Source organism: Arvicanthis niloticus, chromosome 1 (genome assembly GCF_011762505.2).
Source record: "Arvicanthis niloticus isolate mArvNil1 chromosome 1, mArvNil1.pat.X, whole genome shotgun sequence".
Taxonomy (NCBI): Eukaryota; Metazoa; Chordata; class Mammalia; order Rodentia; family Muridae; genus Arvicanthis; species Arvicanthis niloticus.
Window position 1 is genome coordinate 18429354 of NC_047658.1, and position 19641 is coordinate 18448994.

General features: G+C 48.6%; 1 protein-coding gene across 8 annotated transcripts in view; it reads left to right on the plus strand.

Annotated features, from left to right (window-relative positions):
- The window catches only part of Vrk3 (VRK serine/threonine kinase 3), a 31393-nt gene that overhangs the window by 5281 nt on the left and 6471 nt on the right, over positions 1-19641 (plus strand). For 6 of the 8 annotated variants that reach the window (XM_034507608.2, XM_034507648.2, XM_034507627.2 and 3 more), the window contains exons 3-13: positions 680-819; positions 4975-5124; positions 6896-7105; positions 8065-8129; positions 9927-9993; positions 11070-11154; positions 11783-11888; positions 13482-13574; positions 14742-14874; positions 15840-15960; positions 19545-19603. In XM_034507608.2, coding sequence (XP_034363499.1) covers positions 681-819; positions 4975-5124; positions 6896-7105; positions 8065-8129; positions 9927-9993; positions 11070-11154; positions 11783-11888; positions 13482-13574; positions 14742-14874; positions 15840-15960; positions 19545-19603 — 1228 coding nt within the window. In that variant the 5' untranslated portion in view covers position 680. The remainder of the gene's footprint in view (positions 1-679; positions 820-4974; positions 5125-6895; positions 7106-8064; positions 8130-9926; positions 9994-11069; positions 11155-11782; positions 11889-13481; positions 13575-14741; positions 14875-15839; positions 15961-19544; positions 19604-19641) is intronic. The other 2 variants (XM_034507634.2, XM_034507639.2) reach the window with 1 other exon arrangement.

Genomic DNA, 19641 nt, shown 5'->3' on the forward strand with positions numbered 1-19641 from the left:
ACCCCACCCCCACCCCCCACCCCGGTGTGGTCAAGTTTCTTTCTGCTGCTGTTACAAAACACCGACCAAATGAAACTTAGGGGAGGGAAGGATGTCTTGACCTCACACGTGCAGGCACACTCCATCACTGAGGGAGTCCGAGCATGGACTTGACTCAGGAACTGTGGAGGTTACTGCCTGCTGGCGCATGCACACCTGGCTTTCTTGTATAGCCTAGGATCTGCTAATAGGCAGTGGTGCTGCCTGCAGTGGGCTGGTCCTCCTACATCTGTCAAGACAGTCCCCCACATGCAGGTCTGATGCAGACAGTTCCTCAGTTGAGGCTTTCCTCTCGACTGAGTCAAGTTGATAATTAAAGCTAAGACATAAAGACCCTAGGACTCAGAAAAATCTGCATATGCTGGTGCATCCCTATAATTCTAGCCTGGGGGGGGGGGGGCGTCAGAGACCGGGATCCCTAGGTTGAACTGGCCAGACAGACTTCTCTACTTAACAAGCTACAGGCCAGTGAGAGGAACTGTCTGACAAAACAAGGTAGGTGGTGCCTGGGGAGCAGTACCCGGGGGAGACGTCCAGCCTAGCTTCTAGATGCTTGCATACTGCCTTTGCAGTAACTCACAGCTCATATTCTGTTGATGGAGTCATTCTGATTCTTGTCCCCTCCCTTTCTGTGTTACAGCATGATCTCCTTCTGTCCAGTCTGTGGCAAAAGTGTCGAGGTATCATTCAAGTTCTGCCCTTATTGTGGCAATGCCCTGCCTATAGAGGAAGATGGAGGCACCCAGACTGGCAGTACGCCTCTTGTGTCATCCTTTCGAGGTAGGAGCCAGGAAAGTCCCGCCCAGTCCAGCAGTTCCTTATAGCTTCTGTAGTTTGGTCACAGTGTTGAAATCCCTGACTATGTGACTGTCAGAGGGTGCTCTCTGGGTCTCACGACCACAAGAAGAGAAGTGTCCATTACAGTTAAGCATGATTGTAGAGGCAGAGTTGAAGTGGAAACTTCTAGTTTCTTTGGAAAATCAGTTATGTTGAATGATGTTTTGCTGGGGCACACAGGTGAAAGGATGTCTTGCTAAAGGAGACCCAAGAAAGACTGTTTTCCTGAAGCAAACACAGGTGAAAGCATGTTTTGTTAGAGCAGACATGTGAAAGGACTCTTGATGAAGGGGCATAAATGTGACCCCACAGACAGTGGGAGACAGCACGGAGCCTTGGTTTGTTTGCTCTGCCTCGCTATTCTTCGCTAACAACATGCATGTATTGGTTCTTCTTGTATAGTGAGTGGAGCATTGTTGAGCTCCACTGTGGTAACGTTGCCATTAAAATAAACTCGCCAAAGAACTGCTTAGGAGGTTCCTGTGGCAGCTTGCTGCTTCAGCGGCCCCTGTGGTTTCTTCAGGACTGGACTGAAGCTGCTGGTTCATGTGTGATGTCTGCCTGACTAGAGGACTGGTCTGTAGTTGCTGAGTCATATTTGGAGTTTGCTATGGGACTGAGCTGCTGCCTAAAAAGATTGATGTCACCCCCAAAGAACTATTTCTAAACAGGTCCACTTTCCCTGTATCCTAATAGCTTTTCTCTTCCACTACCTCTGGTGGATGGTGGGCAAGAGGAGAGGTTGAACATTTATTAAAGTAGGTTGTGAAAATTTATGCCTACAAGAGGTAGACACAGGGACACTTGGTCTTTTGCAGGGTCAGGAGATGACCCTTTTCTTGAGCAAACAGTTTGACTGGACAGTGGTGTGAGCCACGTCTTAGAGAACAGAGATGCGGCTGACATGAGCAGGAACATACCAGGCTGACCTCAGTAAAATGAGGGCCTCTCATCTCCACATAGTCCTAGCATCTCAGCAGACTGTTCCAGTTACAGTGCAGGGCCGTAGTTGGACTATGTTGGATGCATATTAAAACACTGAGTATTCAGTGAACATTTCTTCAAGAGCACACGTGGCGTTTAGAAGGCAGCTTACACGAGTTTGTGTTCTCTCTCCCATGTGGGGCCTGAGGATTGAACTCTCATCCTTAGGCTTAGTAGAAAGTACCTTTACCCACTGAGCCATCTTGCCAGGCTTACATTCTTTTTTTTTTTTTTTTTTACGACCTACTTTAATAATGATTCGTAAATGCTCTAACCTCTTCTAGGCCACCACCCACCAGAGGTAGTGGAAAGGAAAGGTTGATAGGGCAAAGGAGGATGTGGACCTGTTTGGAAATAGTCCTTTGGGGGCGATTCCAGTCTCCATTGTCAGGATATCGGCAGTTCAGTTCATACTAGTCAGTGGTCGTAGCTCGGTCCACTCGCAAGCACCATTGAGAATCGGCAACAGCAATTCAATCCAGAAGAAACCTTGAGGCTCTGCCAATTGGCCCAAGTCTGTGGAAGCAGCAAGAAGCTTCTGGAACACCTCCAGAAGTTCTTTGGTGTGTTTCTCTCTACCACAACAAACCGTGATCAGCAGAGAAGGCAAGGCAAAGCAAAGCTACAGCCCCATCTCTGAAGACCAGCATTGGCAAAGCCCAGCGACCACCAGCAAAGAGTTACAAGGCGAACCAGTGCCACAGCATCCTCCACTCTCTGCTGGGTTATATTAACACCCTTTCCATACATCACATGTTCTCTCAAGCATCCACTCTAGCAAAGCATTACATGCTTTTTCCAGGCAGCTTCCAAAAAAACGCCACATGTCTATTCTCAGCAAAGCATCCTCTCCTACGACAGTGACACAACTGAGTCTCCAGACCAAAATATCCATGTTACCAGGGCCTCCATGGCACCTTTCAGGGACAATCATGGCAGTCGACAACTGTCGTGCCACTGGCGTGTGCCACTTACCATATGCATGTATTATAATGAAGTTAAAGATGTCTGGAATCACTGAATCACTCAGAATTAACAGCTGCAGCCAGGTGTGGTAGCCTGTGCCTATAATCCTAACACTTGGGAAGTTGAGGCAGAGAATCACAATGAGTCTGAGTCCTGAGCGACAGAGTGAGATTCTATCTCAAGCGTAAAAAAAAAAAAATATGGCTGGAGAGATGACTCAGTTGTTAAGAGCACTTAAAAGAATAAAACAAAAAGAATTAAAAGATACAAATATTTGCAAAGCATGTTTAATATGTTTGTAGAATGTAATAAAAGTGCTTTAAATACATATTATATAAGCATATATATATATTACATAATTATGCAATAAGAAAGTCTATTCTTTTTTTTTTCCCCAAGACCACAGCATGGTCTGTGTAGACCAGGCTGGCCTCGAACTCATGAAGCTCAGAGAGCCGCCTGACTCCAGAGCGCTGGCATTAGAGCAGTGCACCACCACACGTTCCCAAGAAAGTCTATTCTTTAACTGGCAGAGTAAACACAGCTAGAGAGAGAATTCATGAAATAGATGTAGGCAAAAATTTTTTTGCAACCTTCTTTTAATAAGGGTTCAACCGCCCCTCTAGTCCACACACACAGAGAGTGGTACCCTGCTACTAGAAGGGTTCTAGGGCTCAGGGTCTTACTACCCAGAGCTTGATCTAATTTGGCAGCAGTTCAGTCCTGTAGCAAACACCAAATATGATTCAGTAGCTGCAGACAATCCTCTAAGCAGGCAGACACCAGAAACAAACCAGCAGCTGCTGTCCAGTTGTTTCAGCAAGCAGACACCAGGCAGCTGTAGTTCAATCCTGAAGAAACCACCAGGCTCACCAGCCAGCCTAAGGCGAGGCCAAGGAAGCAGCAGGCTGCAGCAGGAACCTCACAAGCAGTTCTTGGATGAGTTTCTCTCAATGGCTGCATTACCACAAGTTGAGCTCAACAATGCAATGTAAGGCATACCAATACATGTGTGTCTTTAGGGAAGACTAGCAAGGTGGAGCAAACCACACCAAAGCTTAGTGCTGGTCTCTAAGGGGTCATATTTATACTCCTTCATCACAGGTCCTTTCATGAGTTTGCTGTGTTAAAACGTCCTTTGACCTGTGTCTGCGTCAGGAAAACAGTCTTTCACGTGTTTGCTTTAGCAAGACATCCTTTTCACTTCACCTGTGTGCCCCAGCAGAACATCACTTGACATAACTAACTTTCCAAAGAAAGTGCAAGTTTCCACTTCAAGTAGAAGATAAGAGCTGGAGAATTTATTCAAAAGCATGAAACAGTGGCACATACATGTAATCCCAGCACTTAGGAGGCCTAGGAAGGACAACTGGACTCTACTTGAGTTTGAGACTTATCATATAAGAAGGCCTTAGCTCTCTCTTTTTGTTTGTTTATTTGGTTGGTTGGGTTTTTTGACAGGGTTTCTCTCTGTAGACCTGGCAGCCTTGTAGCTCATTCTGTAGATCAGGCTGGCCTTGAACTCAGAGATCTGCCTACTTCTGCCTTCCAACTGCTGGGATTAAAGGTGTGCACCACCACTGCCCAGCTGAAAATCTTTCTCTTAAACAAACAAAAACAAATTGTTGAGCCAGCATGATAGATCTGAGGATGAAAGTACTTGCTGCACAAACCTGAGGAACTGCGTTCCATCCCTGGAAGCCACAGTACAAAGAGATGACTGGTTTCCAAAAGTTGCCATCTGACATTTCAGTGTATTACATTGTTTTATAATGTGAATACAGTCAATTAAAATTTTCAAAAAAAGAAGTTGCTCAGAAGACACCAGAATGACAAGTGATGAAAGATGTAAAAAAAGAAAGAAAGAAGGAAAGAGAAAGGAAGGAAGGAAGGAAGAAAAGAAAGAAAAGAAAGAAAGAAAGAAAAGAAAGAAAGAAAGGAAGAAAAGAAAGAAAGAAAAAGAGGCTGGGCTAGTGGAGGAGAGACAGCAGGAACCAGGCACTCTTGGGCACTGGGCAGCAGACACAGCAGGGCTGTCCAGTGGAAATCAGAGGAAAGCAAGGCTGACTCTGAGCGCAGAGTTCTGCTTTCGCTGTGCATGGAAGGCCCTTTCCTCAGAACTCTAATGTGCATTTGGTTCACCTCTAGGCTCCAGGAGAGCCCTGAACTCCAGTTCTGAAACCTCCCCCAAGAAAGTGAAATGGTCACACACTGCCACTTTTCTCCCATTCTCCCTCCACTCTGACTGTGACAGTTCTGGGTCTGATGACACCGTGAGTTCTCCTGACAGAGCCACAGGTGAGAGCCGGGACTGGTCCTTGTCTGGATGAGACTAAGATGGGTCATTTGGCAGGGTGGGGACAAGGGCTGGAGAGATGCTTCAGCAGTTAGGAGTGCTTGCACTCAAGTTCAGTTTCCAGTATTCATGTCTGACAACTCAGAACCACCTGTAACTCCAGATCCTGGAGATCCAGTGCCCTGCTCTGTCCTCCACAGCCACTGTGGTCCTGTGAAAATACCCAGCTCCCACACAAACACATATATACATAATTAAAAAGAAAATCTTAAAAATTAAAACAATGATTAAGAAAAGACTACTGCTATTCCATCTGAAACATCAGTCAGTCATCCCTGCCTTGAACCTCTTCCCAGCATCTTCCCAGTGTCCAATACTGTCTATCCCCACAGAAACCTTTTAAACCCTCAAGTGGACCTATGGCTCTTGGTCTCTTGGACCATAGTCTCAGCCTTGACTCTCATCACTCCACAAACAGCACCTATTCCATCTGCTATCATTTGTCATTCTGTTCGTTTTTCTAGACAGTTTCTTTTGTTTGGGTTTTTTGTTTGTTTGAGACAGGTTCTCACTATATAGCCTAAGGTGGCCTGAAATTCACAGCAATCATCCTGCTTCAGCCTTCTGAGTACTGGGATTATGGGCACATGCCATCACATTCACTTTTTGAGTAATTTCTTCATCTCTATCTTCTAGTTCATGAGTTCTTTCTCCAGCCATGTCTAGTCTGACATTTAAACCACATTGTCTTATTAGGGTTTCCGTTGCTGTGAACAGACACCATGACCAAGGCCACTCTTATAAGGACAACATTTAATTGATGCTGGCTTACAGGTTCAGAGGTTCAGTCCATTATCATCAAGGCAGGGGCATGGCAGCGTCCAGGCAGGCATGGTGCTGGGGGAGCTGAGAGTTTTGTCTCTTCATCTAAAGACTGCTAGAAGGCTGGGTTCTAGACAGCTAGGAGGAGGGTCTCACAGCCCACCCTCACAGTGACATACTTCCTCCAACAAGGCAGCAACACATACTGTATTTCTAACGCTACATCCCAGTAAACAGAAAAGCCACTTGAGAGATGTCGACCTCTAAGCTGTGTTAATCTGTTCCTTCAAACCAGTTTGACTTTACCTCCAGCTGGCCTGCCATTCACCCACCCTGACCATTTAGGGGCCTGATCTCTTGGAGTATTTCCTGAGCGTGTGGGCTTATCTGAGGCCTCTGCCGCCTCTGGTAGACACCCCCCCCCACCATTGATCCACTCACTGATATTAATCATTATGGTTCCATGTCCCTTGCAGCCTCTTTTCCTGGCCTGCATATTCTTCTTAGAAAGGACCATACAGGATTCATTTGTATCTTCCCAGATAGTATTGGGCAAGAGAGTCTGTCTGGGGGCCCATCAAGATCAAGCCTGAGTCTTCACACATTTCTGGACACTTTGCAGAGCTCAGCACATAGCCAAGACCCATTTCAGGATACTTGAGGGTGAATGTCTGTATCCAGTAAAACCCTTCTCTAATGTACTGTCCCCAGTAAGCTTCCCTTGACTTCTTCCAGCCATCTATCTCTTCTGGCCCCACTATCTAGCTTGACTGCTTCATCTCAGATTTGTTTCTGACTGGTTATGTCTAAGTCAGAATCCTCAACACACTGAGAGGGGTCCAAACCTGACTCACAAAAGATTCTGCTCTGTGGGAGGTCAGGAAGAATTCCTGAACAAAAGCAGGAACAGTGTCTTGGGCACTGTTGGGCATTCTGCTTTCTCTTTATCAGGTCATCTCCCTGCAGGCACCTCGAGCAGACCCCTGACCCCCAAAGGCAGCCCAGTTTCCAACAGGCTGAGCCCTCGGACACTGAAGCGGAGCCGGGTGACCACCTCACTCCAGGCTCTGCCCACAGGGACTGAGCTGACAGACCAGAATGGGAAGCACTGGACACTGGGGGCCCTGCAGGCCCGGGATGACCAGGGCATTCTCTATGAAGGTACACACTGTCCCAGTGCTCAGAGATGCTCCAGGCAGTGCAGTACCACAAGGACAGCAACTTCACGGAGGAAAGATGGGCTAGGACTCAGAAGGGAGGCCACGTAGAGCAGCTCAGACCCGGTATCCAGGAGCCTGAGAAAAGCATTATGGGGAGCAACTAGGGCAAGGGATGGCTCTCAGGAACATGCCCCAGTCACCTTCCTCCAGCTTAGCCCCACCTCCCAGGGATGCCATTATATTTGCAGCCTTCAAAGAATCAATGCACTGTTAAGGTCAGAGCCCTGAGGACCTCCACATCTCTGGAAGTCATCAGAGTCGCACAGAACTGGCTTGCCTAGCCTGTCGCTCCTCAGGCCCATCAAGTTGATAGTAACAATGAGGCATCAGGGCTGAGGGTGTGGTGAAAGTGGTAGAGGATTAGAACACTGCCAGAAAGCCACTTGGGGGAGAAGGAGGTGCATTTAGCCCACAGTTCCTGTTCATAATAACCCAAAAAATTAAGGCAGAAACTCCAGGGGGCTGGTCACAACCATAAAGAACAGGAAAAAAATTGGTTGCGTGTTTGCTTACTTGTGATCTGCTTGTCTCCACTCTTAACAATTCAGGAACCTTTGCCTAGGGAATGGTGCCATCCATATGGGCTAAGTTGTCCCACATCAATTAAGACACTCCCTTACAGGCCAAACCAATATAGACAATCCCTCATTGAGACTTTGTTCCCAGTTAATTCTGGGTTGTGTCAAGTTGGCTAATGCAAGACTCTAGAGTCAATCTTTGGTACTTTGAAGAGAGGAAGGAAGATAAGATGGGGAGGCAGGAAACATGAAGGGACAGGTGTTGAGCACCAAGTATGCACTTCCCATGGGAACCAGAGAACTGGTTCTTAGTTATGAGCAGCTTGGCGATCAGGCCCTGATGCTCCCCTTTGGTTCTGATGTTTCTCTCGCCATTCCACAGCTGAGCCCACTTGTGTTGTCTCCTGTGAATCAAGGACCCGGAAGTGGAGATTCTCACTCAAACTGGTGAGTGGTCCAGGAGCAGGCACCTCAGAAAGGCGGGTGTGGGGCTTTTCAAATTAATCCTTGACCTCTGAGCCCCCATGTAGCCTGCGGAGCCCACCCTGAAAAGAGGGTGCTCCTGGAATGTGACTCTGGGAACATTCCTTCCTCATTCTGGGGAGCAGAGGTAAGGCTTGTCCTTACGTCTGCCTCTGCTGTTTCCTGGCCATGGAATCCTGTCCCCCGTCAGCTTCAAGTTTCTGCATCAGTACAGCTAGCTTCCTGCATCTGCTTGCCCTCTGCTGCCCACTTCACACAGAGTCTGACTGTCACATACTGTATTTGTCAACTTTTTGTCACTGTTACAAAATGTCTGTAAAATACATCGAGGGAGGAAGGATTTATTTGGGTCATGGTTTCAGAAATATGAGTCTGCCATATAGGGAAAGCATCGCCAAGCAATGCAGCTCACTTGTCAATCATGTGGAAAGGGTGTGGCCAAGAGCAGCTCCTGTTGTGGCAACCAGAAAGTAGAGAGAGAGTGAGCATGAGAAAGAGGATGTGGGGGTGGAATATGTCTATGCAGGAACCCCAAGGCCTAGTGCCACTGCCACAGAGCTCCTGGGTGACAGACCTCAGCTGAGTGGTTCCCTTGCACCATCCCTGGATTCTATCAGCAAGCCTTTGAGGTAGCTATTGTATTCCAAACTTAACAGATGAGAAGAAAGAAGTGGAGAGAGATGGGGAGAAAGAGGCAGGAAAGAGGCAGGTTGGAGATGCAGCTCAGTCAGTATAGTACCTGTCCTGCATGCACAGAGTCCCAGGTTCCACCCCCAGCACCACACAAGCCAGGTGTGGTGCATACCTGTCATCCCACCACTTAGAATGTGGAGGCAGGAGGATCAAGTATTCACAGTCCAGCTACATCAACAGTTTGAGCCTTGGATACATGAGGCCATGTCCTAGAGGAATTAGGGGGATGTAGAGGTGGGAGAGAAAGGGAAGGGAAGGGAGACCAGGAGAAGAGAGAAAGGGAGAAGGATGTTGGACAGAAACCTAGCTGTGTTTAACACTGTGGTCATAAGAACCAAGCAAGAGTACTATGTATAACTAAAAAATTAGGCTGGACTGATTCATAGGTATGTATGTACGTATGTATGTATGAATGATAGATATGTGTATATAGATATATGTGAAAAGACCCAGTCTTTAGAATATATATATTTTTATTTATGTGTATGAGTATTTTGCCTGACTTGCATGTTTGGTGCCCACAGAGGCCAACAGTGGGTGCCAGCTCCCCTAGAATCAGGGTTACAAGTGGTTGTGAGCTGTCAGATAATAGGTTCTGGGAGCCAAACCTGGGTCCTCTGCAAGAGCAACCTGTGCTATGAACCACTGAGCTGTCTCTTAAGACAGCCTCTGATGTGTATGTACATTTGTGTGTTTGTTTGTCTGTTTGTTTGTTTTTGACAGCTTTTTACTACATAGACTAGGTTGATCTGGAAGTTCTGGTCATATCCTCATTGGCTGGAACTTGGTCACGAAGCCATGCCTCATTGAAAGGGAGGCTTGAAAATTAAGGTTTTAGCTGAGGGCCACATATCTGGAGGCAAGTGTGTGGATTTTGCTATAAAATAATCAAAGAGATCTGGGCACTGGGAAGTAAAGCCTGCTCAGTCATGGCACTCCAGGAACTGGGTCTGGTGTAGGACAAGAAGAGACTGAATCTGCTGATGTGGCAGTGAAGTCTTCTGGGAATCTGTGGCCCTTGTCCAGGAGAGTTCAGTGTGACAGTTTCTGCTCTCTTGTCACCCTCAGGACTCCAAGGATGGGCGCCTTTTCAATGAGCAGAACTTCTTTCAGAGAGCAGCCAAGCCTCTGCAAGGTATCCCACAGGAACTGAGCAGGAGAGTTGGGTTAGGTGACAGAGTCCTCGAGGTATTTTATGATGTGACCAAAGACCTGAGTGTGCATCCCACCTGCACGCACAAGCCAGCCCTCATCACCCTCAGCCCTCCAACCTGGGATGACAGGTGGGGTTGATCTGTAGCAGCTCTGAGAGACAAATGGTGACTGTCGTGAACACTGTGTGCTGGCTGTGACATCCGAAATTGTTAGGAAAACTTTTAACCAAATCGGTTACATTCAAAATGAAATGACTCACAATGCTTGGTGCCCTAACATTTTTTTCTGTGTTCTGTGAGCCATGGATCCGGGTTGTATAAATCTGTGAAAATGCCACCCTGCATGCGCATGCTCTGTCTCTCTCCAGCCGCACTCAGTCCTGTTGTATTGCTGCCGTGAGACTGGCCTGGTAGGAAGGATTTACCTCCTAGGTAGTAGCTGAAATGCTAGCCCCATGGCTTTCCCCTGGCCACCTGTACCTGGCCAGATCTCCACACACACCATCCTCTGCTCTAGCACAGGGGCCCAGTGATTCTGTGGCTGCCTAGACTTCTGTCAGTCTTATCAGCTTTGCATGTATACTCAAAGATCACCCTGATCATCACTTCTTTTCTGTTTTTGAGACACAGTCTCATGTAGTCCTGGGTTTTTTGAACTAGAAATACAGCCAAGGACGACCTTGGACTCGAGTAACAGGATTACCAGTGTGCTCCACCACAGGAGCCTTTATTCAGTGATGAGAATAGGACATTATTGTACATGCTGGGCAGGCACTCTACCAACCGAGCCTATCGGAGCCCTACCCTGTTGTGATTACCCTCTTCCCCTCATGCCAGCTTTGTGCATGCTTGCTCAGAAGTCACCTGTAGACATGGATCACATATGCCCACCTGTCCCCACCTCTTCTCACTGACAACCACAAGGCTGTCATACCAGTGAGGACCAATGAAGAGACCCAGAGTCTGGTTTGGGTTCTCTCTGCTTCTGGCCTAAGCAGAGGCTGTTCCTTTGGGACTGGCATTGACCATGGATCTGACCCCAAGTCTCTGCCTCCAGTGAACAAGTGGAAGAAACAGTGCTTGGTCCCACTCCTCGCCATCCCCACCTGTGTTGGCTTTGGCATTCACCAGGACAAGTACAGGTGAGCCTCCTCATTTGCTGCCCACTCCCGCCACCCTCGCCCAATGGTCTCTCTGTTACATGAATGGGCGTTTCTCAGGGGGAAAAAGAAGGATTGGATTGCCTTTCTTCAGGATGGGATTGTGCCTCGTGATTAGGGTAGGTCCAGCTTACCAAATGATGAGTTTTATTCAGCTTGACTTGCAGAGCAGCAGATGACCAAAGTCACACTGCCCTGTAACTGTGCTTTTTAAATTTTTATTCATTCATTCATTCATTCATTCATTCATTCAATTTGGGCAGCAGAGGGAAAGGGGAAAAAGCAAAGTGAAGAAGCAGCAGAGAGCGAGGGCTAAGAGACACCTGAAAGGCTTCCTGCCTGCCGAGAACTGGGATGTGGGCATTGGTACAAGGGAATGGACTTGTTCATGGATTGGTTGAGAACTAAGGGGTGAGGCACCTCAATCCCCTTAAGTGCAGTATGAGAACTTACAGGAAAGGGGGACAGTGAACCTAGTGGCAGGAACACACAGCTGTAGATTAGCACTGGTGGAGACAAGTGTCCTAGCTTGCCCTGCCCAGTCTCTGTAGAATATCTTGCAGGGCTTGGCATCCCACATCTCCAGCTCCCTGGGTCCTCTGTCTTCTAGGTTCCTAGTGTTCCCCTGCCTGGGGAGGAGCCTTCAGTCAGCCCTGGATGACAACCCAAAGCATGTGGTATCAGAGAGATGTGTGCTGCAGGTGGCCTGCAGGCTGGTACGTACCTGAAACCATCCCACACCCTCTTTAAACCCCAACTTCCCCATCAGGCTGATTAAGTGATCGTCATGGATGCACAGAGGGCAGAATGCCAGTGGTCTAGCCCAGTGGGTGATGATGCACCATAAGATCAACCAGGAGGTCCAGCCTGGAACAGAGGGTGCAGGCCACGGTTTGTGAGTTTGGGCTCTCAGGATGAGTGGGAACTAGCAAGGTACTGGGATGAGGAACGGTGGTAGTGTACAAGACCGCCTTGGTGGCAGCCAAGATCACTTGGGCCAAGGCTATCTCAGTTACTCTTCTCTTACTGTGATAAGACACTTAAGGAAGAGTATACCTTGGGCTTCCCGTTCCAAAGAGGTGAGTCCATGATGGCAGAGTGGCAGTAACAATCCTCAGGCAATTGGAGTAGCCAAGCACTCATGTCTTACAGCCACAAAACATGGCTGAGTGTGATGGGAATGGCAGGACACCCCTCCAACAAGGCCATGTGTCTTAGTGCTTTGCAAACAGTTGCACCAACTAGGGACCAAGTATTTAAATACCCAAGACTATTTGGAGGACATCTCATTCAAACCACCACAGCTTGTACAAAGATGTTACTCACTCACTTATTCCCGTATTTGTTCATTCACTCATTCATGCTCTCAGTAGTCACCAAATACCGAGTTTTCTCTGGCTAGGGTGGAACAAAAGGCAGCCAATCCTGTCTTCATGACTTCATTCTTACAGTTAGGTGGGCAGGGCTCTGGCAAACAGATGGCTGTTAGAAATGACCTGTGCTTAATGAAGAGGAGTCAGATCACACTGCTGGAGTGATAGAAGTACCAAGGGGGTGATGTGCTTGTTGGGTGAGGTCAATGTTCTAACTCAGTGTATGGTGGGGGGCGGGGTCAGTGTGTGCAGAGAATAGCAAACAACGACCAGGTAAGTAACAGGGGATACTGGGGAGCCCTGAGAAAGTTGGGTGGGTGAGACAGAAACACCGTCAGGCCATGTGGAGGTGAGCTGGAGTGAGGACATTAGAGGCAAGATGGAGGCTTGGCTGGAAGAAGATGGGGCTTGCAGAGCATCCTGGCCAGGGAAGGGAGAGACTAGAAGACAGAAGAACAAGTGGTACTTGACAGACAGCTCAGCCCCGGGGCCAAGGAGGTGTCTGGAGAGATAAGCAGGGTGTGACTGATACCCAGATGAATCCTTGAAACACTCCAAAGCTTTGTGTAAAAAGTGGAGCTGGACAGACAGGCAGAAATTGTTGGGAAGGGTTGTAGCTCAGCACCCGAGCACCTACCTAGAACCCTCACTGAGGGGTTTAACCATTTGCCTTCTCTCTTAGAAAAATTAGCAGAACTCTGACAGTGCAGGGTGCTCATTATTGCTGCAGAGGGACGTTAAGTCAGCACAGGAGGTAGAGGAAAAGCCAAACACCAGCTGACTGCTGAATTCTTCACAGGCATGCCACCACAGTGAATGCTACCCTAGAACTTGGCAGGATACTCCATTCACAATGATGGTCCCCAGGTTGACAGCTTTGTCCCTTTCCAATTTGTCATTGCTCTGTCATATCACCTCAATACCTTCTTCCTCCAGCTGGATGCTCTGGAGTATCTCCATGAAAACGAGTATGTTCACGGGAACCTGACAGCTGAGAATATCTTTGTGAATCCAGAGGATCTGAGCCAGGTGAGTCTCTCTCTCTCTCTCTCTCTCTCTCTCTCTCTCTCTCTCTCTCTCTCTCTCTCTCTCTCTCGTGGTGCTGGGGATGTGGCTTCATTGCCTAGCATGTATAAAACCCTGGGTTCCATCTCTGGCACTACATAAACTGGGCACATAGGCACACACCTATCATCCCAGCATTTAGAGAGTGACGATAGGAGGGTCAGGAGTTCAGTCACCCTAAGCTGGGTGCAATAGTGCATGCCTTCCTTTAATCCCAGCACTTGGGAGCAGGGCCAGCTTATCTCTGAGTTCAAGGCCTGCTTGGACTACATAGTGAGTTCTAATATATCCAGGGCTGTGTAAAGACCCTGTCTCAAACAAAACAAAAATGATCAGTCATCCTCAACTATGTGTGGAGTTTCAGGTTAGCCTGGGCTTTCTGAGTCTCCAAAACCAGTGTTCACATTTAGATCTGAGTCTCTCTCCAAAGGCACATGGTGGTGCTGTAGAGCCTGAGGCAGGTGAGTGTTAGGAGTTCAAGCCAAGTCGAAAGAACAAAGCCGCTGTGTGTTGAAAGCTTAGTGTTCAGAGCCTTGATCAAAGGGCTCTGACTCCACAGTAGACTTCTCGAGTGCTGGAGCCTTCATTTGGTGCCGTCTCTACAAGGTGGTGGGAATTAGGAGAAGTGGGGCCCAAGAGCATGTCTTTCAAGGGTGTATTTTTTTAAGATCTATTTATTTTAATTTTGTGAGCATTAGTGTTTCACTTGCATGTGTATATTTGTGAGGGTGTAGGATTCCCTGGATTTGGAGTTACAGTCTATTGTGAGCTGCCATGTGGGTGCTGGGAATTGAACTCAGATCCTTTGAAGAGCAGCCAGTGCCTTGAACTGCTCAGCCATCTCTCCAGCCCATCAAAGATCTATCTTGTCTTGTCCTTGTTTTCTCTCTATTGCTCTCTACTCCCAGCCTTTGTAATGTGAGAAGTCTCCACTCCACACCTGGTCCACTGTAATGTTGGACCCAAAGTAGGGATGTTGCTGAATTTATGTCTAGCCTTCTGCAATCAATAGCCAGCCCCAAGTCTTCTTCTTTACAACTGTTGGGGTGAGGTAGTTAGCTATTGACACAGGCATCTGTGCCCATACTGCAGCCCTAACCTCAGATCTGTGTGCCTCCTTCTCATACACAGGTGACCCTGGTGGGCTATGGCTTCACCTACCGATACTGCCCAGGTGGCAAACACGTGGCCTACAAAGAAGGCAGCAGGAGTCCACACGATGGCGACCTGGAGTTCATCAGCGTGGATGTGCACAAGGGATGCGGTGAGAGGGGCTCCACCATGACATGCCTCTTACATGTCACGGTCACACCCATGGCCTCCACATTCTTGATCATGGATAATAGACACCAGAAGTGGAGGAGTATAAAGGTGCTATGGTGGGGACTGGGAATATAGGAGTGTCCTGGCCATGTGAGGGATTTGTTCCCTTCTTCAGAACCAAGGAGAACTGCATGGTGGCCTTTGAGTAGTGGGGATATGGGATCTAGAACCCAGGACAGTGGGCAGCTGGACAGGAATCTCATATTTCCAGAGATTCAGATTTTCAATGTGGCAGACTTGGGAGATGGTGAGTACTGTTTAGGGTCACCTAGGAAGGGCAGCTGCAGAAATGGGTGCCATCCACTGCTGGAGCATGAGATCTTTGTGGTCTTGTGGGAGTTAAAGCATCGAACAAGAGGATCAGGTTATCCAGGGAAAATGTGCAAAGAGGGCTGTCAGACCTCCACAGGTTCCCCAGCCCCTCTTTCTTGAATCTCAGTGTCATGACCATTGTCTGCCTGCACACATGCTGAGCATGGGAGGTTCCTGTACTGCACTGGGGACAGGAGGGAAAACAGCTTAGTACACAGCTATCTGAAGAGTGAGTTAGGCAAAAGGATATTGTCCTGTTCCCTCTCCTCTGTGATGAGGTAGCTCAGCACCACAGTCTTTCCCCACTTAACTATATGGGAAATGAACTATTTGGGAGTTGAGAGGCCAGGCCGGGTGCACAGGCACCCAGGGCTCCTTGGATAACTGTATTAACAGAGGATGAACAGATGGGGCAGAGTACTGGAGTGGGTGACAGCAGCAGAGTATGTGAGAGTCTTGGGGAGTGTAAGGGAGTCTGGGGACTGAGCAGTGATGGCTAAGACTGTTTCACAGCTGGAGTGGAGAGCTGGGGATAAACACATGAAGAGGTGGAACAGCAAGACTAAGCCACCACCTGTCCCCTTTTCTCCCCAGGGCCCTCCCGCCGCAGCGATCTTCAGACCTTGGGCTACTGTATGCTCAAGTGGCTTTATGGGTCCTTGCCATGGACAAACTGCCTTCCCAACACCGAAGAGATAACTAGGCAGAAGCAGAAGTGAGTGTAAAGGTCTGCAGCACCCTGTACTAGCCAAGCACCCCTCAGGTAGGGGAAGAGTTCAGACCCCAGAGACGAGCAGAAGGGATGGGTAGGCAGCCACCCACAGAACCACAGCCTTCTGCAGCCTCAAGTGAATTCTCTGCCATGCATTCCAGCAGGAGAGAGTTTTGGGCTCTGGAGCCATGCCGCCCAGGGTTAGCTTCTGGCCCACTATTCTGTGTGCTGGGTGAGTACCTTGACTTCTGTGAGCCCTGGTGTTCTCTCACTGTAAACTGCTATATAAGTAGCACCTGGGTCACAAGCTGTGAGCAGTTAGGGAGTAAACATATTTTGCACAGGGTTCCATGCTCATTGCATGCAACACACCACAACTTACTCGCAGGCTGTAGTCTGAGGGCCTACACCTCTACTCAGGCACCCCGTCTCCATACTTCCAGGGTTAGTGCCTTGGCCTCAGCATGTGAGTCTTTACATCCTGACAGTTGTACTTTAAGCGGTTGGTAAGGATAGAAGGCAGCCTTTGTGCTGGTGTTCAGCACATGTGTGATGACAGCCACATGTTCAGCACATGTGTGGCAACAGCCACACGTTCATGTTGGTGCCTCTGAACTGCCATTCAGCACCTAGGATAGCGGCAGGAAGTCTGCTTTGGGAATGGAAGCACCACACAAATGGCTTTGAAAGGACTCACGATGCTGTGTGCTTCAGCACCAAGGACAGTTTGATGTTGATCTTAGGGCTTGCTCTATTGTGAGGAAATGTGGCATCTGCTGGGTCCCTAGGGTGTGTGCTTCAGCACCAAGGACAGAAGACACCAATCTGGGGAACCCCTGAAGGTCCTGACCCGGATCTTCCAGGATGGCCTTCACAGGAGACTGAAGTTCTAACAAAGGTCAGGCTTCCTGGCTATCTCCAGGATTGTTAGCTGAACTCTGGGAAGAGGAGATCTCTGAGAAAAGAGTGAGCAGCCGAGGGAACACCCACCAGTCTGCTATACTTCCTGTTCTTAGGATACTTTGGCCTGCTTGGTTAATGTACCTCCATCATCGTATCTGCTACTTACTCCTGTTCCAGCCACAGCATGTGGTATTGTCTCCACAGCAGTGGAATAGTTTCCTTTTGAAATGAAATCCAGTGGAGTGAGCAGATGGCTCGAAAGGAAACAGATGAGGAGTCACAGCTTAATAGTCCTGTTTCATAGATGAGGGACAAAGCAGGGAGTTCACCAGCACTGCAGCTTCAGTCCGTATGCTGACTTATGTCTCAGGCAGAGCCTTGAGTCTCTAGCACGCATTTAGTTTCCCTTGTCCACATTCTGTCCTCATATGTCCTAGCAACAGAGACTCTGCACTGTGTCCAAGTTATAGTGGTGCCATAAGCAGTAAGGAATGCTGCATGACCAGCCTGGCCTTAAGTGGGGACACCGAGGTCATGTAACAGGAAGCAGCCAGAGCAGGTGAGGGTGGTGGCCTGGGGCAATAAATGAACAGAGATACACTCTTCCCAGGTTAGAGAAAGCCTTTTTTCATGGGGGCAGGTGCCCCCAGGAGTCTGCAGGTAGGCTTGGGGGAGGCAGGTGTTTGGTGTCTCTGCATTCATTAATTCATCCACCTAGTCAGCCAGTCAGTTTGATTTCCTGAGGGCATCCATGGGCCTGTCTGTGTGACTCAGACCCAGCTATTACTGAGGTAAAGCTGCCTCCGTCTCCACCCTGAGGTTCCCCTGGGTTCAATCCTCTATTCCACCCCCAACTCCCTGTAACTCCTGAGAGAACATCACTGTGCAACACCGTGAGAGAACCCCCACCCCATGTAGCTTTTTCTTTCCTGAGACGTAGATGAATGGACCAAGCTTCACAGACAGGGTCTGTGCTCACCACGTAGTGTAGAACAGAAAAAAACATGCTGGCATCCTGGGGCAGAGGTGACTTGGAGTGAAGTCCACCATGTGGAGAGGTTTGGTGCAGTAACCCAAAGGGCCGCCAAGGGGCAATGGTAAAAACATTGGCATTTCCTAGTTCTCGGCATATCTCTAGGATTGCACTGGGTAGGATGTAAGGTTATATGTGTGCACATGCCTGCATGACTGCAGAATCCAGAGAGCAACCTTAGGTGTCATTTCACAGGTCCCATCAATCCTCCTGCCTCAGCTTGTGAAATTTTAAGTGTGAGCACTCTGCTTGGCTTCACTTGGGGTAGGAAGAAAGGAAAGAGGGGAAAGAAATATAGGGAGAAAAAAATAAGGATGAGAGGGGAGAAGGAAGGAAGAAAGAGGGAGGGAGGGAGAGAGAGGAGTGGAGGGAAAGTTAGATCCTCCAAGTAAGACTTTTTTGGACTAGGTCTTACTCCTGGCTTCTCACTTGTCCTGGAATTGGAGTCAAACCTGGCTTTTTCTACATACCAGCATTGCCTGTACAGACCTCTGTACAGAGTATGCAAGCACCCGTAAGGGACTGGCACTTTCTGCCTAGTGCAGTTCAGGGAAGCTTCCTAGTTTACCAACCACTGAGCTTTGTCCTAAGAGGAGAACAGCTATCTGCCAGGGACTGGGGTCAGGGTGGGAAAGGCCAAGCCAGGTGTCCTGTTTGTGTGTTTTCTAGACAGGGTTTCTGTGTGTCACCTTGGCTGTCTTGGAGCTCGCCCTGTAAACCAGGCTGTCCTCAAACTCACAGAGGTCTGTCTGCCTCTGCCTGGGATTAAAGGCATGCACCACCACTGCCTGGCAAACCAAGTGTGTCTTAGTTAGGGGTTTCTATTGCTGCAACAAAACACCAGGACCAAAAAGCAAACTGGGAAGGGGAGGGTTGATTTGGCTTACACTTCCACATCATATTGGAACCTGGAGGCAGGAGCTGATGCAGAGGGTGCTGCTTACTGGCTTGCTTCACATCACATGCTCAGCTTGCTTTCTTATAGAACCCAGTACCACCAGCCCAGGAATGGCACCACCCACAAGGGGCCCTCCCACCCTCATCGCTAATTAAGAAAATGCCTTACAGCTGGATCTCATGGAGGCATTTCCTCAACTGACTCTCCTTCCTCTCTGATGACTCTAGCTTGTGTCAAGTGGACACACAAAAGCAGACTGTACACCAGGCATCACAGGGGAATGGGAAGTGTGAGGAACTGTGAGGCCCATGGGTCTAAGAGCATGGAACAGGGAGGATGTGATGGAGGCCAGGCCATGGGGAAGCCACAAGCAGGTTGTGAGCTTGGAGGGACAGCGCTGGGCCTGGTCAGAGAGTGCCATCGAACCCTTACGGAATTACAGAAGCAAGAAGCCTGAAGTAGATCCATAGCCAGAACAGGGCATAGTAGGGACTAAGAAGCAGGAGGGTGGGGCTTGAGAAAGTTTGGATGATTGCAGGAGAAATCAGATGAACCAGAGATCAGATAGGAGCCAGCCTGACAGTCGAGATTAGAGAACCAGAGGGGAAGGGACTTTGGGGCAGGAGCCTGAAGTAGTGTTTGTCTTTCCTAAGTGGTGTGTGTGTGTGTTTGTGTGTTTGTGTGTGTGTGTGTGTTTAGAGGATACTTCATCTTAACACATCACTATCCTTTCCCAAATGTTTCTCCCTGAAGGTATCTGGATAACCCTGAGCTCATCGTGGGACTGTGTGGCCGCTGGAACAAGGCCTCAGGTATGTCCTAAAGGGGAAGATGCCAGCAAGCCTTGTAG